Source organism: Epithele typhae (genome assembly GCF_022376455.1).
Source record: "Epithele typhae strain CBS 203.58 chromosome Unknown BXZ73scaffold_5, whole genome shotgun sequence".
Taxonomy (NCBI): domain Eukaryota; kingdom Fungi; phylum Basidiomycota; class Agaricomycetes; order Polyporales; family Epitheliaceae; genus Epithele; species Epithele typhae.
In genome coordinates, this window is record NW_025954196.1 from 638776 (window position 1) to 653960 (window position 15185).

Here is a 15185-nt window from a genome sequence, read left to right on the forward strand (position 1 = left end):
TTACTTACCTGGCCAGCGTGCTGGCGAAATCAGTCACAAGGCATCAGTCACAAAGGTAACTGGTTTCTGGTGTACCGGCGCTACGTCCTATATACAGGTGCCAACGGCCTCCTCAGCCTGCCTGACCGGCTGTCCGGACCATCGACCACGGGATCGACCCCCCGCCTTCCGGAAAATGTCCGTTTGGGCCTAAGCGCCCCACGGCATAGGCACCCCCAGACCGGCGAAAATGTCCGGAAACCGCCAACGGCCTCTGAGGGAGATGTCGGGGGTCCTGGTCCAGGTGTCCTGGACCGTCCTGCACCCCGTCCCTCGCCGCTGCGGAGGCCACCGCTTGGACATGGGGGGCAGGAACGCCGCCCCCTGAGCAACGCTGGAACAAGCACGTCCGCGATCTCCGCACTGCTGCGTAACTACGCTGGTTAGGGGGCGGCATGAAGTGATATAATCACCCGTGTCCTCTTCCTCCGCGCCGAACGCACGCGATAAGCAGATCGCGAAGAGGCGCTGTAGCCTTTGCCCCATCGGATCCGTCGGCGGCCGTGCTACGCAGACATGTCTGCGTCCGTGTCCGTGTCCGGGCGACCACGCAGTGCCTCCGCTTGCACCTGGGCCTGGGCCTGAGCATGCGCTTGTGCGTGCGCTTGCTGCCGCTGGAGCGCGGCGAAGGCGAGGTTCTGCTCCGCCGTCGCCTGCTGCGGCGCGTCCGGGGGCACGAGCGTCGCGGTGTCGACGAGGATGGTGCCCCCGCGCGGGTGGGGCGCGTGCGAGGCCGGGACTGAGGCCGGGACCGGGGAGCCGGGCAGCGAGGGCTCGTCGTCCATGTCCGCGTCGCTGTCCGAGAGGCCGCTGCTGGAGGAATGCGCGTCGGCGATAACGTAGGTGCCGTGGCTGAAGGTGCGGACGAGGTTGACGTAGTATTCTTGCAGGACGTCGCGTGTGCACTGGGCGGAGAGGGTAAGCGTGACGGTCGACGCGGCGTAGGCTTGAACATATAGCCGCGGTGCAAGGAGGCGAATGCACACGTTCGTCGGCTGCGCTCGTGGTACGGCACTTGAGACACGTAGCAACGCGAAGGCGAGGCGTGCCCTGCAGCCGGGGGGAAGCAGGAAAGGGCAAGAAGAACAGTGCTCACTGTGAGTTTCCATTCGGTGATCCGCAGGAACTCGCGCTCGAGCACGTTTAATTCTGCAACGGAAATGCCGCCGACCTTGGCGTAGACAGTGTTGCTGCAGAAAACATCGCAGAGACACTTGCTGGACACACATATGGCAGAAATGACGAAGCGGTGACAGGTGAGGGAAGAGAGGACGAAGGCGGGCATTCGGACAGAGATTTGATCGATGTAGTGCAGTGTGATGAGCAGACATACGCGCTGGACGGTGGGGTGAGCTCGGGCCCTCGGGCGCAGGGTGCGGCAGATGCGCACCTCGGCTTTGGTGAATCGGACAATGCGTCGGAGATAGTCGACGACGGAGATCGTGGGGGCGACACGAGAGTGGAAGCGAGTGAGAGATTCGCTGTGAAGGCGGTGTGGGCGGGGGGCGGACGCGGCGTGGGCGGGTACGCACGGTAGGAGTGGGATTTGGTCGTTGTGCGTCATCAGGCGTTCCATCATATCGGCTGCATGGCGGGCGTGAGCGGGCGCGGGGTCAGGCAGAGCAGGACGGACCGATGAGCTGGACGAGGACGTCGACGTTGACATCTTCGAAGGCCGCCGGCAGTTCGACCCGCTCTGGCGATTCCATCCACCCATTGCGGGCCGCGCGTCCGCCGGTGCCCGAGTCTGTGAGCGGAGCGGCTGCAAGGGTGTCGGGGCGCGGCGAGGGCGGGACGGCGAGCGAGTGTGCCAACCCTACCACCCTATCGCGGTCTGTGGCCAGCGGCCGCGGCGGGCTCCCCCCAATCCAGCGCCCCGCCGCTCCCGGCCGCCCATCCCGGCATTTCCCGTCCGACTATACAGCTCTTCAGCCGCTCTCTGAACCTTATTCTCTCCCCGTGCGAACCGGCCACACACACCCGCCAGACCGTCCTGCCCACCGCCGCCGCCGCCCCACCTTCTCACCTCCCCGACCTCCGACATGGCCCCCAAGCTCGTGCGTCTGCATCCCTGTGCTCCTCGCCCCCCTTATCTCACCCTTTTGCGCGCTCCAGGACCCCAACGAAATCAAGATCATCTACCTGCGGGCTACGGGTGGTGAAGTGGGTGCCTCCTCAGCACTCGCTCCCAAAATTGGTCCTCTTGGTCTCGTACGTGCGCTTTATTTCTGTGGTGTTTTGATGCGAGAGATTAAGAAGCTCTCCGATGCAGTCGCCGAAGAAGGTCGGTGAAGATATCGCTAAGGCCACTGGTGCATGGAAGGGTCTCCGTGTAACCGTCCAGCTTACCATCCAAAACCGTCAAGCCAAGGTCGACGTTGTTCCCTCTGCCTCCTCCCTTGTCATTAAGGCTCTTAAGGGTGCGTGGTTTGTGCTCTCGTGTACTTTCGGCCTCTAAAATGTGCTTGCATTCCTCAGAGCCCCCACGCGACCGCAAGAAGGAGAAGAACATCAAGCACTCCGGCAACATTCCCTTCGACGAGATCGTCGACATTGCGCGCACGATGAAGTCAAAATCGCTCGCCAAGGACCTTGCGGGTTGCGTCAAGGAGATCCTCGGCACTGCGCAGAGCGTCGGCTGCACCGTGGAGGGCCAGCCCCCACACGACGTCATTGACCAGATCAACGAGGGGGAGCTTGAGGTTCCAGATGAGTAGACAATGTATCTGTACTGCATGTTTTCTATTCCACTCTTTGGCTCTCCGTCTCGCCTGACTTGTGTATGTCCGGAAGGAAGGCGCGCATGCGGAGCCGTGTGTTGTGTATGTACGAGTATGATATGCCTCGTATGCACTGTTGCCACGCATATGTATGTGCGTGTTGGGGTCTTTCTCGTTGCGGGTCGTGTCGTCGCGCTTGTCGTGCATTCTCCTTGTCCCTTCGCCGGAGTCTGCCTCCAGCCACAGTCTGCCACACTTCCGGTGCCGCGGAGTTCTCCGGGCCGAGCATTTGAGTCGAGCATCTGAGATAATCCGATCGCCATTAGCAGCGGGCGTCTATCTACTGTCCAGGAGACAGCTTGACTCGTCTGCCCGACTCACAGGTTGCTTCACTCCCACTCACATCCCTGCACCCGGGGGCACCCCGCCCTCCGTACAGCATGCCATTCCCTCCCCATAACTGTGAGCCCACGAGCTCATGAAAAACACGCGATCTAACGTTCCCCTTGTTCAGTGTCCGCCTCCTTCAACTTTGCGAAGGAGGAAGAAAAGGTCATCGAATACTGGAGGGAGATCGACGCATTCCAGACAAGCTTGAAGCTGTCTGAAGGGAAGCCCAACTACACTTTTTATGATGGACCTCCATTTGCGACGGGTCTTCCGCATTACGGACATTTGCTTGCTGGTACTATCAAGGTGCGCCTCATCCCACTCGCTTAGTGACCCAAGTCCAACTCTGGATACCAGGACATTGTGACTCGTCATGCCCATGCAAGTGGACACCATGTTATCCGTAGGTTCGGATGGGATACCCACGGCCTTCCAGTCGAGCACGAAATCGACAAAAAGCTCGGAATCTCGAGCAAGGAGGACGTGATGAAGATGGGTATCGACAAATACAACGCAGAATGCCGCGCCATCGTCATGCGGTACTCTTCCGAGTGGCGACGCACCGTCGAGCGCATGGGTCGATGGATTGATTTCGACAACGACTACAAGACTTTGAACACGACGTTCATGGAGAGCGTCTGGTGGGCGTTTTCGGAACTGTTCCAGAAGGGTCAGGTCTACCGGGGCCTTCGAGTCATGCCGTACTCCACTGGATGCACGACGCCGCTGTCAAATTTCGAGGCCGGTCTATCATACAAGGACGTGAGCGATCCCGCCGTCACCATCTCCTTCCCCCTCGTCGATGATCGCACGACCTCTCTTCTCGCGTGGACGACGACCCCATGGACACTCCCCTCCAACCTCGGCCTTTGCGTTCACCCAGATTTCACATATGTCAAGATCCACGACGATGAGCGCGACCAAAATTTCATCATCCACGAGGGCCTGCTCAAGACCCTCTACAAAGACCCGAAGAAAGCGAAGTTCAAGAAACTCGCCACTTACAAGGGTTCCGACATGAAGGGCTGGAGATACGTTCCGGTGTTCGAGTACTTCACGGAGCAGGTGTGTGCTCTACAGATTATTGTGCATGCCATCACCTTTAATCGTGTCCCGACGCAGTTCGAGGACCGCGCATTCCGCGTGCTCAACGATACCTACGTTACCGCTGAGGACGGCACTGGTATCGTCCACCAAGCCCCTGCGTTCGGTGATGATGATCACCGTGTCGCCATCGCGCACGGAGTCCTGCGCCCGAGGACATGCCGCCTTGCCCACTCGACGATGCTGGACGCTTCACCTCCGAGGTCCCTGACTTCGTTGGCATGTACATTAAGGTGTGGCGCATGACCTTGAGTATATCAATTGCACGCATTTATTCAGGACTTTGCAGACAGCAGACAAGGAGATCCAGAAGGTTTTGAAGGCGAAAGGCCGTCTGATCGTCCAGTCTACCCTCAACCACTCATACCCCTTCTGCTGGAGGCACGTATTGGATGTATACACTCCGGACTCACTGATTAACTCAAGCGTTTAGGTCAGGGACACCTCTCATTTACCGGGCCATTCCTGCGTGGTTCGTTCGGGTCCAACCCATCGTCGACCAGCTTGTGGCCAACAACAAGGAAACGCGATGGGTGCCGCAGAACGTCGGCGACGGTCGCTTCGGTAATTGGATTGCCAATGCACGCGACTGGAATATCTCTCGTAACCGGTATTGGGGCACACCGATCCCTTTATGGGCCAGCGAAGACATGCAGGAGGTGCATATCTTTCGCGTCCTCCTTGGTGGATTCTTTAACCCATTCTTGATCAGATCGTCTGTGTAGGCTCTGTCGAAGAGCTTGAGACACTCTCGGGGGTCAAGGGCATCAGCGACCTCCACCGGGACAAGATCGACCACGTCACCATTCCTTCGAAGGAGGGAAAAGGTGAACTGAAGCGCATTGAGGAGGTCTTCGACTGTTGGTTTGAGTCCGGAAGGTATGAAATGGTGCAGGACTCGATCCCTGGCGCTCACGACCTGTCCTTGTGTAGCATGCCCTACGCGCAGCTCCACTATCCTTTCGAGAACAAGGAGCTCTTTGAGAAAAGCTTCCCTGCCGATTTCGTCTCGGAAGGTATTGACCAAACCCGTGGTTGGTTCTACACTCTGCTCGTCCTTGGCACGCACCTATTCGGCAAGGCCGCGTGGAAGAACCTCATCGTCACCGGTCTCGTCTTGGCTGAGTGAGTTTCATATCATATTCTTGGATGACCCTTCCTTATGGTGGATATATTTTGTCAGGGACGGCAAGAAGATGAGTAAGAGTTTGAAGAACTACCCTGATCCCAACGAGGTGATCAATCAGTATGGTGCTGACGCCACTAGGTAAGAAGGCCCATCTCCTGCTCCTTGCTACTCTAACTCCGCAACTCTTAGAATGTTCCTTGTCAACTCTCCTATCGTGCGCGGTGACAACCTTCGTTTCCGTGAAGCTGGCGTCCGCGAAGTCGTTTCTCGGGTCCTTCTTCCATGGCTCAACTCCTTCCGCTTCTTCCTTGGACAAGCCGCACTCCTGAAGAAAACTTCTGGTCGCGATTTCATGTACAACACGCATGCACCTCTTTCGCAGAACGTGATGGATCGATGGATTCTCGCTCGTTGTCAGTCCCTCATCCGTCTCGTGCACGAAGAGATGGCAGCGTATCGACTGTACACTATCATCCCTCGATTGCTCGACCTCGTTGACGAGCTGACCAACTGGTACATTCGCTTCAACCGAAGACGGTTAAAGGGAGAGGACGGAGAAGAGGACGCCGTCGTTGCTCTCAACACACTTTTCGAAACATTGCTGACACTGTGTCAGACGATGGTGCGTCGAAGAATGCTCTCACCGCATTACTATAGCTGACTTTGTCTCCGCAGTCCTCATACACGCCGTTCTTGACGGAGAACATCTACCAGGGATTGAGGTCGTTTATCCCGGAGGACCCCAAGGCTGGCGACGTTCGTTCTATCCACTTCTTACCGTTCCCCAAGGTCAAGGAGGAGTATTTCAACGAGGACATCGAACGGAAGGTCAAGCGCATGCAGAGCGTTATCGATCTCACCCGGAATATTCGCGAACGTCACAACCTCTCGTTAAAGGTTTGTCCCCTTCTGCATTTCCGTCGTCGCTGGCTTATATTGCCTGCCAGACTCCCCTCCAAGAACTCCTCGTCTTCCACGCCGACCCGCAGTGGCTCGAGGACGTCAAGGAGCTCCAGCGCTACGTCCAGTCCGAGCTCAACGTCCGCGATGTCGTCTTCACCTCCGACGAGGCCGCCGCCGGTGTCAAGTACCGCGCCGTCGCCGACTGGGCCGTGCTCGGTCGCAAGCTCCGCAAAGACCTCGGCCGCGTCAAGAACGCGCTCCCCAACGTCTCCTCCGACGCCGTCCGCTCTTACGTCTCCTCCGGCAAGCTCACCGTCGACGGCATTGAGCTGGTCGCCGGCGACCTCGCCGTCCAGCGGTACATTGAGCTCCCCGAGCAGCAGCCTGGCGCGAGCGCCGACGCGGTGCAGCACGCCACACATACGGACAATGAGGTCGTCGTCCGCCTCGACGTGACTGTGTACCCCGCGCTCCAGGTCGAGTACCTCGCGCGCGAGTACATCAACCGCGCCCAGAAACTTCGCAAACGCGCGGGGCTCCAGGCGACGGACGACGTTGACGTCTACCACGCGTTCGAAGACGGCGCCGGGGACGACATCAAGGCTGCCGTGGTTGAGTACCAGGAGCTCGTCGAGCGCAGCGTCCGGAGCGTGCCCCGAGACGTGAGCGAGCGCGGGGAGGGGAGGAAGTTACTTGCGGAGGAGGAGCAGGAGATCGCGGAGGTCAAGTTCACGCTGTCGCTTGCGTGGCGGTAGAGTCGGTGGGCGGTGGGGTCGGTGTGCGGCGCCTTGTTCATGACAGACAGCAGAAGAAACCATGCAGTGTAATACAGTAGTGTGTGCATCTAGAATACGAATACAATGTAGCCAAATCCAATCCTCTGAACAGCGCAGGGTACAGTGTAATGGGAGAGCGAATGCGGAGAGAGTGGGATATTTCGGTGCACGGAAACGCACCAGAACCCGGCGCCGCTCACTTCTTCGTCGTCCCAAAGCCCGCAAAGCCCATCATCGCCATCATGTCGCCGCCGCCTCCCGCTCCGTCCGTACCAGCGCCCGCCTCTTTCGCGAGCTCGACGCGTGCGCGGTCTCGCTGCGCCTTCTTCGCCGCCTTCTTCTCGTCTCGCAGTGCCGCTTCGCGCGCGCGCACTTCGGCGAGTCGTTGCTCAAAGTCGAATGACTTCGCGTCCGATGCCTCTCGCGTCTTCTCGCGCAAGTATGCTATCCGCGCGCGAACTTGCTCGACGGTTGAACGCGCGATCTTCGTCGTCTGACCCAGTGCGCGAAGGTCTGTGAGTTGAACAACGACATCAGTAAGCCGTGGTGCGGAGGCAACAAGGGCGGTGCTCGGAAAAAAGAGGAATTAAGAATACACGTACGTGCGCGTCCGTTGATATGGTCGAGGTACCCTGCGCTGTCCTTGTACGTCCGGTTACACGTCTCGCAGTAGAAGCCGGGCACTCCAGGGCCGCGGTTGCCTGCGTTCTGAACGACCATCGTCTTCCCAAGGTTCTTTTCGAGTTCGAGAGGGCCCTCGCGCTGCTTCATGAGTTCCGTGGGTTTTGGCAGGTCATCTTTGCGACCTCGTCTCGGCTTCTTTCCTGGGACGCGTGCGAGACAGACCGAGAATGATGGACGAAGGAGCAACGAGTTAGCCGGGCATAGCTCACAGAAAGCTCGCGACGTACCCTGCTTCAACCGCTCTTCGTTCTCCTGCATCCGCTCTTTCTCTTCCTGGTCGTGTTTCCGCGCCTTGTCGGCGTACTCCTCCTTGTCCCATTTCTTGCGGAAGTCGGTGTCCCCGGCTCGCGCGCCGTACGCACCAGACTTTCCGGACATGTTGAAAGCGACTAAGCGATTAGGGAGAAGGTGTGCACGAGGCACGGGACCAGAGCTAGAGAGAAGTGAAGCTCAGGCAGCGTTATACCGGCGTTCCAGTAACGAGTATTGGCGCTTGAAGGAGCGCGTTGTTTGCGAGTGTTAGAATCGAGGCTGCCTTCACCGTCGAGAGTACTTACTGAATGTACATATAGCAGCATTGACATCAACGTCATAGGTTGCATGCTGAAACAGGTGCGTATGTTTGTGAATGGTTTCTTTGCGTTGAGAGGTGAATCTGTCCGCCCTCTGCTCCGTTCGACGAAGGACGCATACAGGTGCCCGCAGGAACGTGCCAGAACATGCGGGAAACAGGAAGTAGACAATAAAGCAACTATCGCCATATAAATATCTCGGTGCGTCTCCTCGCCTCCTCTCTTACTCCAACCCAACACTCCTGCGTGCAGCATGCCGGACTCTTCGACATCCGAGGACTCGCTCTCAGACGACAACCCCCTTCCCTCCGAGGGACGCGGGTCCCGTCGAGATACTCATTCAGCCGGCAAGCTCCGTGAGCTCTCTGCGTCTTGTTGAAAGCGTGGTACACTCACTTCGTCAATGCTACTAAGCGCTCACGGCCCTCGAATCGATGAGCAGGAGCCAAGTCTCGCAGTACGCGCTGAACATCAGCATCGATGAGGGAGGCTTCGAGGACGTCAAGTTCTTCGCCTTCTCGCAGCGCATGCCCAAGGGTGGCAGGGCGCATGCTCCGCGTGGGCTCTTCGGGAATAGCACATGCATTCGCAAGGTTGCGCCCCATTTCGATGCAGGTGAGTCTGCGGTGCTGCGGCAGACATCGACGTCATGGTAGGAAATAACGGCTCATAATCCATCAGTGCTTGCCACACAGGGGTGGGCAGAAAGTGCCGTCGCGGATATGGTGGCCGGCTTCCCTGACGGTCGTTGGGAGTCGACTACCACTGAGTATGTCTACGCAGAGGATAGTGACCTTGAAGACGTCGAAGACATGACCGAGGGTGAACCTGCCACTTGCAAAGTACAACACGTTCCAGACGTGTCCGGCACGGAAGTCGTAAGTGGAATCCAAACGCCCTTGTGACGGTTTTGCTTAGGGCGCATTCGTTCAGAAGCCCCCCCAGAAAGAAGACGTACAGGCGGAGAACACTGCCGAAGCCGTTGTCGCCGAAAACACGAGTATGACGTTCACGCCACACGCGGTTCCAGGCAGGACTGGGCGCGTTATCTTTCTGAAGGACATCGCTCATCGGACGTGAGAGTGCTTTGTCTCATTTTCACCCAGCACACACCTTACAGGTTCTTGTTCTTTGTAGGTGGCGAGCCTTCATTTTCTACACGTACTTCGGGATCCTCTCGTTCGCACCTCTGCGGTCGGACCCAGTCACTGAGGAGGAGGCCGGTCATGTCGGACCGTTCAAAGCGCCCCAATGCTCCCCGAAGTCGATGTACCGGCTGGCGGACAAAGTAGGTATCAACTTAGGCCTACAGTTCACCATGTTGAAGGCACATTCTTCGTTGCAGTACGGAGTCCAGGTCGTAAAACAGCAAGCAGCGGCCGACATCAATTCCAAGTTGACGCCTAATAACATCTTTCAGGAGCTGTTCTCGTCGTTCACGTCCAGGTGCGGTTCCATCCACTTGGACCGTGTACTGGTCCAGAGGCGCAGTACCAGTGCGAAGTCACTAAATCCTGAATCGTTCTGCAGTTTTCCCGAGATCCTTCAGCTCGAGGTCGACTATCTCTTCGCGAATCTAGATCGCGCTCAAATTATGAAAGAGCTCCCCATTTGGATGGGATACATGGCCGAAGGGAGGTTGCCGTCAGAAGCTCCGAAAGCAATGTCTATGTTGATCACGAAGATGGCCGCGGTGGTGTCGAAACAGCGAAGTTCTTCCGCGACCCCGGTGACCTCGAGTTTAAGTAATGGCACCGGGAGTGGGCAACTTGCAAAGTCGCTTAATAGGCATAGGTAGGGTAGAGATGCAGAATAACGAGCGCAGTTTCGAAAGACAAGCCGCGTAAGAGAATCCCATGTCTTTATGACGTCTCAGGGGAAGTTACTAGGCGCAAGCGGGTGGAGCATAGGCGCTGTGAATCTTGGCCTCAACCATGACTTGCACATGGTTCGCATTCAAGCAGTTACCTGCAGGCGACGTGCATCCCTAGTACGGGCTGAGGCTGTCGCTCCGTTATGCGAGGTACGTACACTATTGGAAGGTGCTGCGGTAGGCGACGGGCGACCATACTTGACGTGTCACCGGCCGGCCGAAGCTGTTCCCGCTCGGAGCCTCTTTCACCAGCCGGCCGATGTCTCTGCGAATGGGTGTCTTCCGCTCCGCAGGATGGTCCGCCTAACTGGTATGCCGCAGCACAGTCGTAAGGTACCCACGAGTCTTCAGCTTCAGTCGAGTATATCACTGACGTCGGATTGCGCCCCCACCCAGCCTCCTCTGGCACCGCAATCTTCTCCCCTCGTTTGACATGTCGTCTGACTCTCACTCCCGCCCCAGCGGCTCTAAGAAAGACCCAAAGGGCGACACTCAACAGAAAAGTACTCGCAGGCTGAGGACAACCGTGCAAACCATGTCGATGACGTCCGAGAAAAAGGAGCAGATCCAGCGTGCGATTATGATCGCGAGTATCTCTGGCAAACCGTTCGAGGACCTCAAGATCTGGGCGTTCTCTCGACGCGCAAACACCGGAATCGTCGACAAGCCGTGCGCCCTTTTTGCGAACACTACGATGATGCACAAAGCCACCGATCACTTCAAGTATGGTGCGTGTTTACATGCCAAACCACGAACCTTGTCAGTACACTCATTACGAACAGTGCTCTCGCAAGGATTTGTAGAGAGTCGCATTGTCGATATGGACGCTCCTTATCCAGTTGCGCGCTTCGGAGGCTTGGAGGCGTACGACTATGAGTCTGACAGCGACCTCGAAGATGAAGACGACGAGGAAGACGAGAATCTGGACGAAGCTATTGATTGGGGCGTGTTCACGCACGATGCCATTCTCGCCCGCGTGGGCGTAAAGGTCTCTGAAACGTCCACTGAGGCGCATAAGAGTGTACGCCCGTGTCATCAACCGGGTAATGGATAATTACTGAGCATGGATCAGGACGAGACTCCGGATGGTGACAAGGACGGAGAACCCTCTCAACTCAATCCCAAAAGCGACGTTGCGAAGGTGACTAAGAGGCCGGGCAGGGTGATTTACGTGGATGACGTTGCGTGTCAGACGTGAGTCGATCTTTCGATGTTATACCTCCGCTGAGTCCTTTCAACAACTTTGATGGCCAAATACAGACTGAAAGCCTTCATCTTCTGGGCGTACTACGGCGAGCTTAACTTCAGATCGCTGAAGTCCATCAGGAAAAAACCATTTGCACGGGAGCGCCGGCCCGAACTCGCGGAGACTCGCGTGCCCCGAGCGACGCGTGGGAGATCTCCAGAGCACTCTGGAGCAACCACCGATGGCCTCGAGGACACCTGAGCGGCGCGGGAGACTCCGGCGTTCTTGAGAGTCTTGCAGACCGCTCAGTTGGCCTCGAGTGTTTCACAGGGTGCACGGTGGATCTCAAAACTTTGGCTGGACACTCAGGATGTTTCGAGAGTGTTGGCCAGGGGTCAGGAGCTTCCGGGGACCGGGACCTGGGTGCTCGGGTGTTGGGGTGTTTCGCATCGGGACCTTTGACGGACGCGAGCACGTAGTAGTATAGTTTGGTGACATAATAGGATGCTTCGGCTGTGAGATGCTACCTTTCCGGTTCACAGCGCTATTTGAGACCAAATGTGCTCGACTGAGAAACCGCAGTTGCATCAAGTATTGCACTATTACATAGTAAATACTGGGTGTGTAAAGTTTAAATAAGCACCTCGGGCGCGGGAAAGTGGACGCGTGCGAGGTAGATGCGTTGAGTGTGGCGAAGTGAACATGTCGGTCGCGGTGAGATGGACGTGTTGAGCACAATGAGACGGCGTCGAGCGCAGCGAAGTAGACGCACAAAGAACGACAAGACAGACGCGTTGAGCGCGGCGAGGTAGACACGTCGAGTGTGGCGAGGTGGGCGCGTGGAGCGCAGTGAGACAGGCGCGGCGAGACGGACACGTTGAGCGTGGCGAAGTAGACAGCAAGGTGCCAGGCAACGAGGTCTGTGTACAGAAGGTGATTCCCACGGCAAGCGCCGGCCGCGTGTGCGCCGTCGGCGTTGCCAGCGCACGCGTCTTTTCTTGTTTTCCCCCACTTCGCTACTCCTCTCGGCGCCCCTGCTGTCTTGACTTCCCAGTCGCTATCGCCCTCGGCCACGCTTTTCTCGGCAGCCTCTCCCACGACCTTCTCATTCACGACCTCTCCGCCATTTCTATTCACCCCCTTCGATGTTCCTGTCTTTAAAATCCATTTCCTTTCGACTCTCGAGCTTTGTCTTCACCCCGATTCTCACCACTTCCATAGCGCTCCGCACACACTATTCGATCACGGAGACTGAAAGCGTCTCGCACGCCACTCGGGGGACGACACAAATGCATGGCACGACGTGCATGCTTTGGCGCTGCGGCGGCCGACACGGTGAGCTTTTCCCCCTTCTGATGCTCTGCTGCCGCGTTCCCAGCCCGCATTGTCGTCTGACGCGCAATTTGCTTGAAGCCCCAGCCCAAGTCCATGCGGGTGGCACTACACACTCGCCCGACACCATCCTCCCTGTTCGACGACGATACGCAGCTGCGTTCCTTTCGTACGTAAGTACAATTTCTACTTGTTTGCTCTTGTATTGCGCCTGTATATTCATGGGCAAGTCCCGCGATCCCCTCCGTCCCAGTCTGTGTCTGCTTGCGTCCGCATACGACAACATCACGGCGCTCATAAGGTACGTCTCCTCCCGCTCGTCTCCCTCTCCCCCGCTGACAGTCTTTGATAGATGAGAACTCGTAGCCTTGCTCGCTCCTCCCGTGAGCTACCGTTGCGCGTTACGCCTGGTTAGGCCCGCAACAGTGAAGATGTGCGCCCAGTCTCTCATCATCATGGTCATATCCATACGGCGTTGGAGGCCATACCCAACATGAGCACAAGCCCGGGGAGCGCGACTACGCGCGCAACAACGCGTGCGCACCGCCGGGCCCGAAGCAGTCACAGATGGCCTGCAGGTGCGGGTCCACGGCCATCGGGTGCTCAGGCGCGACGTGGAGATGGAGCTTGGGGCGCGAGGAACGCGTTGCCGGTGAGCGGGATTCTGTTTGGGTGCGGGCGATGCGGTGCATGGAGCCGCGCTACGCTTGAACGTCGTGCGGGTCGTAGCTGTCAGGGCCAGGGAGAGGTGTCGTGGGCTGGGGGTGCGGAGATCGCTGGGCGCAATGGAGCTGGGTAGGAGGGTGTTTCGTCACCTCGGGAGTGTTGTAGGCGACCAGTAGTACACGCTGTTTTGCCCGTCAAATCAATATATTTTATGCCTGTCCAATGAATGTGCGATATGGATGACCAGACCCCAGGATTTGCACTGGTGCAAACGTACTCGCGACTGCTCCAGAGTACTCTGGAGAGGGTGCTCGGAGCTACTCCAGAGCACTCGGTGAGCTGGCGCCAAGACTCCAGAGCACGCGCGAGCCGCCCGCCGAGCTCTGAGATGCTCCATAAAAGGGTACTTGTCTCAGGCTGCTCCGGCTACTCTCGAGACTCCGTTGCACTCTGGAGACAAGGTGTTTTTGCCTGATGTCTCAACAGAAGATTCCACCAGCGACGAGCAAAGCATACGATGCACCTTTGTGCTCCCCAAAGTCTATGTATCGCCTGGCGCACAGGGTGCGTCTCGCAGTCTTCGCTTGGACATGCAACATGTCTTGAATATCGCCCAGTACGACATCCCGGATCTGAAAACGGCCGCCATCAGAGACATCTCAGCCAAATTATCCGCCGAAAATATTCTCGAGGAAGTCTTCTCATCCTTCAGCTCACTGTACGTCTCGAGCGTGCTGCATTATTCGCTTGCAGGATAACAAATACTGACAGCATTAAAAGATATCCGGAAGTCCTTGAAGCTGAGGTACGGCTCCTCAGGGGATGGCTTGGACAAGAGACCATCCGACGGCGCCTTCCTACGTGGATGGATGCCATGCAGAGGGGTGAACTTCCCACAGCCGCGGCATCCGTGTTCTTATCGCTATTGGGCTGCTGAATGGCAGGTGCGTTTCCTCATGATCGCAGCTGATGGAACTAGCAGCACTGACGTCGACGTAATAGGTTGCATGTGTATGTTTGTGGGACCATTCGACTCTATGCAAGGAGTGTTTCGAACGTGTTACGCTACTGGTTTTGGGACACATCAGGAAAAAGTGCGTTACGCGAGAGCCCCGGCCCGGACTCGGGATCACACGCTTGTTGCCAGTGATGGCCGGGAGAGCACTCGAGCGCTCTCGTTTAATGACCGATGATACCGAGGTCGTCCGAGCGGCAACGAGCACCACAGTGAGCTCGCGAGCTCTCCCGAGTCGCAGTGGTTGCTCACGACGCCTTGAGAGCCACGACCAGCTCCAACCGAGCTCTCGCGTGCGTGGGTGACCTCACGAGAGGACTATCGAGATGCCCACGGCGCACGGGATACCCCGGGAGTTCGGGAAAAAAAGGTCTACAGTGCGCACCCATTTGTTGCACCACTAATATAACATTGACAGAAGATGCATAAGTACTCGGTACATTGTATGTATATCTGGTGCACCGTTGCGAGCCGCTTGACACAGCGCGAAGGTGCAGAGGTGTGCAGGCCGAGGCGCACCGCCAAACCGTCGCACTGCTTGAAACGCACTTTGCAGAGCCCTGCGTCACCCAGCTCTTCGTCGCAGACAGCAATGTCGTGCGCATGTCACAGATCTCAATCCCGCAGCCTCCACACTGTCGTTGCAGACACATTCCATAGCCCTGTGGGGCGGGGGAGAGGGGAAGAAACACACCTGCGTGAGGCTGGCGTCCGCGTGAAGGCCGGGCCAGAGCGTCATGGATGCTCCGGTCCAGCAACAACGCGCTGGTCAAAGCCACACTCCAGGACGTCCTGA

General features: G+C 57.6%; 7 protein-coding genes across 7 annotated transcripts; 5 read left to right on the top strand and 2 right to left on the bottom strand.

The window, feature by feature from the left end:
* Window positions 1-545: 545 nt before the first annotated feature.
* On the bottom strand, window positions 546-1748 carry BXZ73DRAFT_97748 (cyclin-domain-containing protein; the record flags this gene model as incomplete). Its single annotated transcript, XM_048027476.1, has 5 exons — window positions 546-1034; window positions 1136-1375; window positions 1430-1520; window positions 1572-1623; window positions 1673-1748. 5 exons carry the CDS (start codon window positions 1746-1748, stop codon window positions 546-548), a joined length of 948 nt encoding a protein of 315 aa, XP_047881592.1.
* Window positions 1749-2081: 333 nt separating this feature from the next.
* BXZ73DRAFT_97749 (ribosomal protein L12) lies at window positions 2082-2756 on the top strand (the record flags this gene model as incomplete). Its single annotated transcript, XM_048027477.1, has 4 exons — window positions 2082-2096; window positions 2155-2250; window positions 2312-2459; window positions 2518-2756. The coding sequence occupies 4 exons, from the start codon at window positions 2082-2084 to the stop codon at window positions 2754-2756; spliced, it is 498 nt and encodes a 165-aa protein (XP_047881593.1).
* Window positions 2757-3199: 443 nt separating this feature from the next.
* BXZ73DRAFT_87952 (tRNA synthetases class I-domain-containing protein) lies at window positions 3200-7040 on the top strand (the record flags this gene model as incomplete). Its single annotated transcript, XM_048024779.1, has 13 exons — window positions 3200-3221; window positions 3274-3455; window positions 3507-4214; window positions 4272-4354; window positions 4396-4488; window positions 4533-4634; window positions 4687-4912; window positions 4966-5132; window positions 5187-5378; window positions 5437-5520; window positions 5572-6004; window positions 6058-6279; window positions 6330-7040. The coding sequence occupies 13 exons, from the start codon at window positions 3200-3202 to the stop codon at window positions 7038-7040; spliced, it is 3225 nt and encodes a 1074-aa protein (XP_047881594.1).
* A 217-nt stretch (window positions 7041-7257) lies between these two features.
* Window positions 7258-8123, bottom strand: BXZ73DRAFT_40840 (uncharacterized protein; the record flags this gene model as incomplete). The annotated part of the gene is made up of 3 exons (XM_048018654.1): window positions 7258-7574; window positions 7664-7885; window positions 7973-8123. The coding sequence occupies 3 exons, from the start codon at window positions 8121-8123 to the stop codon at window positions 7258-7260; spliced, it is 690 nt and encodes a 229-aa protein (XP_047881595.1).
* A 628-nt stretch (window positions 8124-8751) lies between these two features.
* On the top strand, window positions 8752-10115 carry BXZ73DRAFT_74614 (uncharacterized protein; the record flags this gene model as incomplete). Its single annotated transcript, XM_048022056.1, has 6 exons — window positions 8752-8932; window positions 9023-9195; window positions 9236-9393; window positions 9455-9605; window positions 9663-9763; window positions 9848-10115. The coding sequence occupies 6 exons, from the start codon at window positions 8752-8754 to the stop codon at window positions 10113-10115; spliced, it is 1032 nt and encodes a 343-aa protein (XP_047881596.1).
* Window positions 10116-10725: 610 nt separating this feature from the next.
* On the top strand, window positions 10726-11637 carry BXZ73DRAFT_74615 (uncharacterized protein; the record flags this gene model as incomplete). The annotated part of the gene is made up of 4 exons (XM_048022057.1): window positions 10726-10918; window positions 11030-11211; window positions 11263-11384; window positions 11451-11637. The coding sequence occupies 4 exons, from the start codon at window positions 10726-10728 to the stop codon at window positions 11635-11637; spliced, it is 684 nt and encodes a 227-aa protein (XP_047881597.1).
* Window positions 11638-12683: 1046 nt separating this feature from the next.
* On the top strand, window positions 12684-14142 carry BXZ73DRAFT_74616 (uncharacterized protein; the record flags this gene model as incomplete). The annotated part of the gene is made up of 7 exons (XM_048022058.1): window positions 12684-12881; window positions 12939-13009; window positions 13152-13360; window positions 13629-13708; window positions 13791-13938; window positions 13992-14092; window positions 14128-14142. The coding sequence occupies 7 exons, from the start codon at window positions 12684-12686 to the stop codon at window positions 14140-14142; spliced, it is 822 nt and encodes a 273-aa protein (XP_047881598.1).
* Window positions 14143-15185: the final 1043 nt, after the last annotated feature.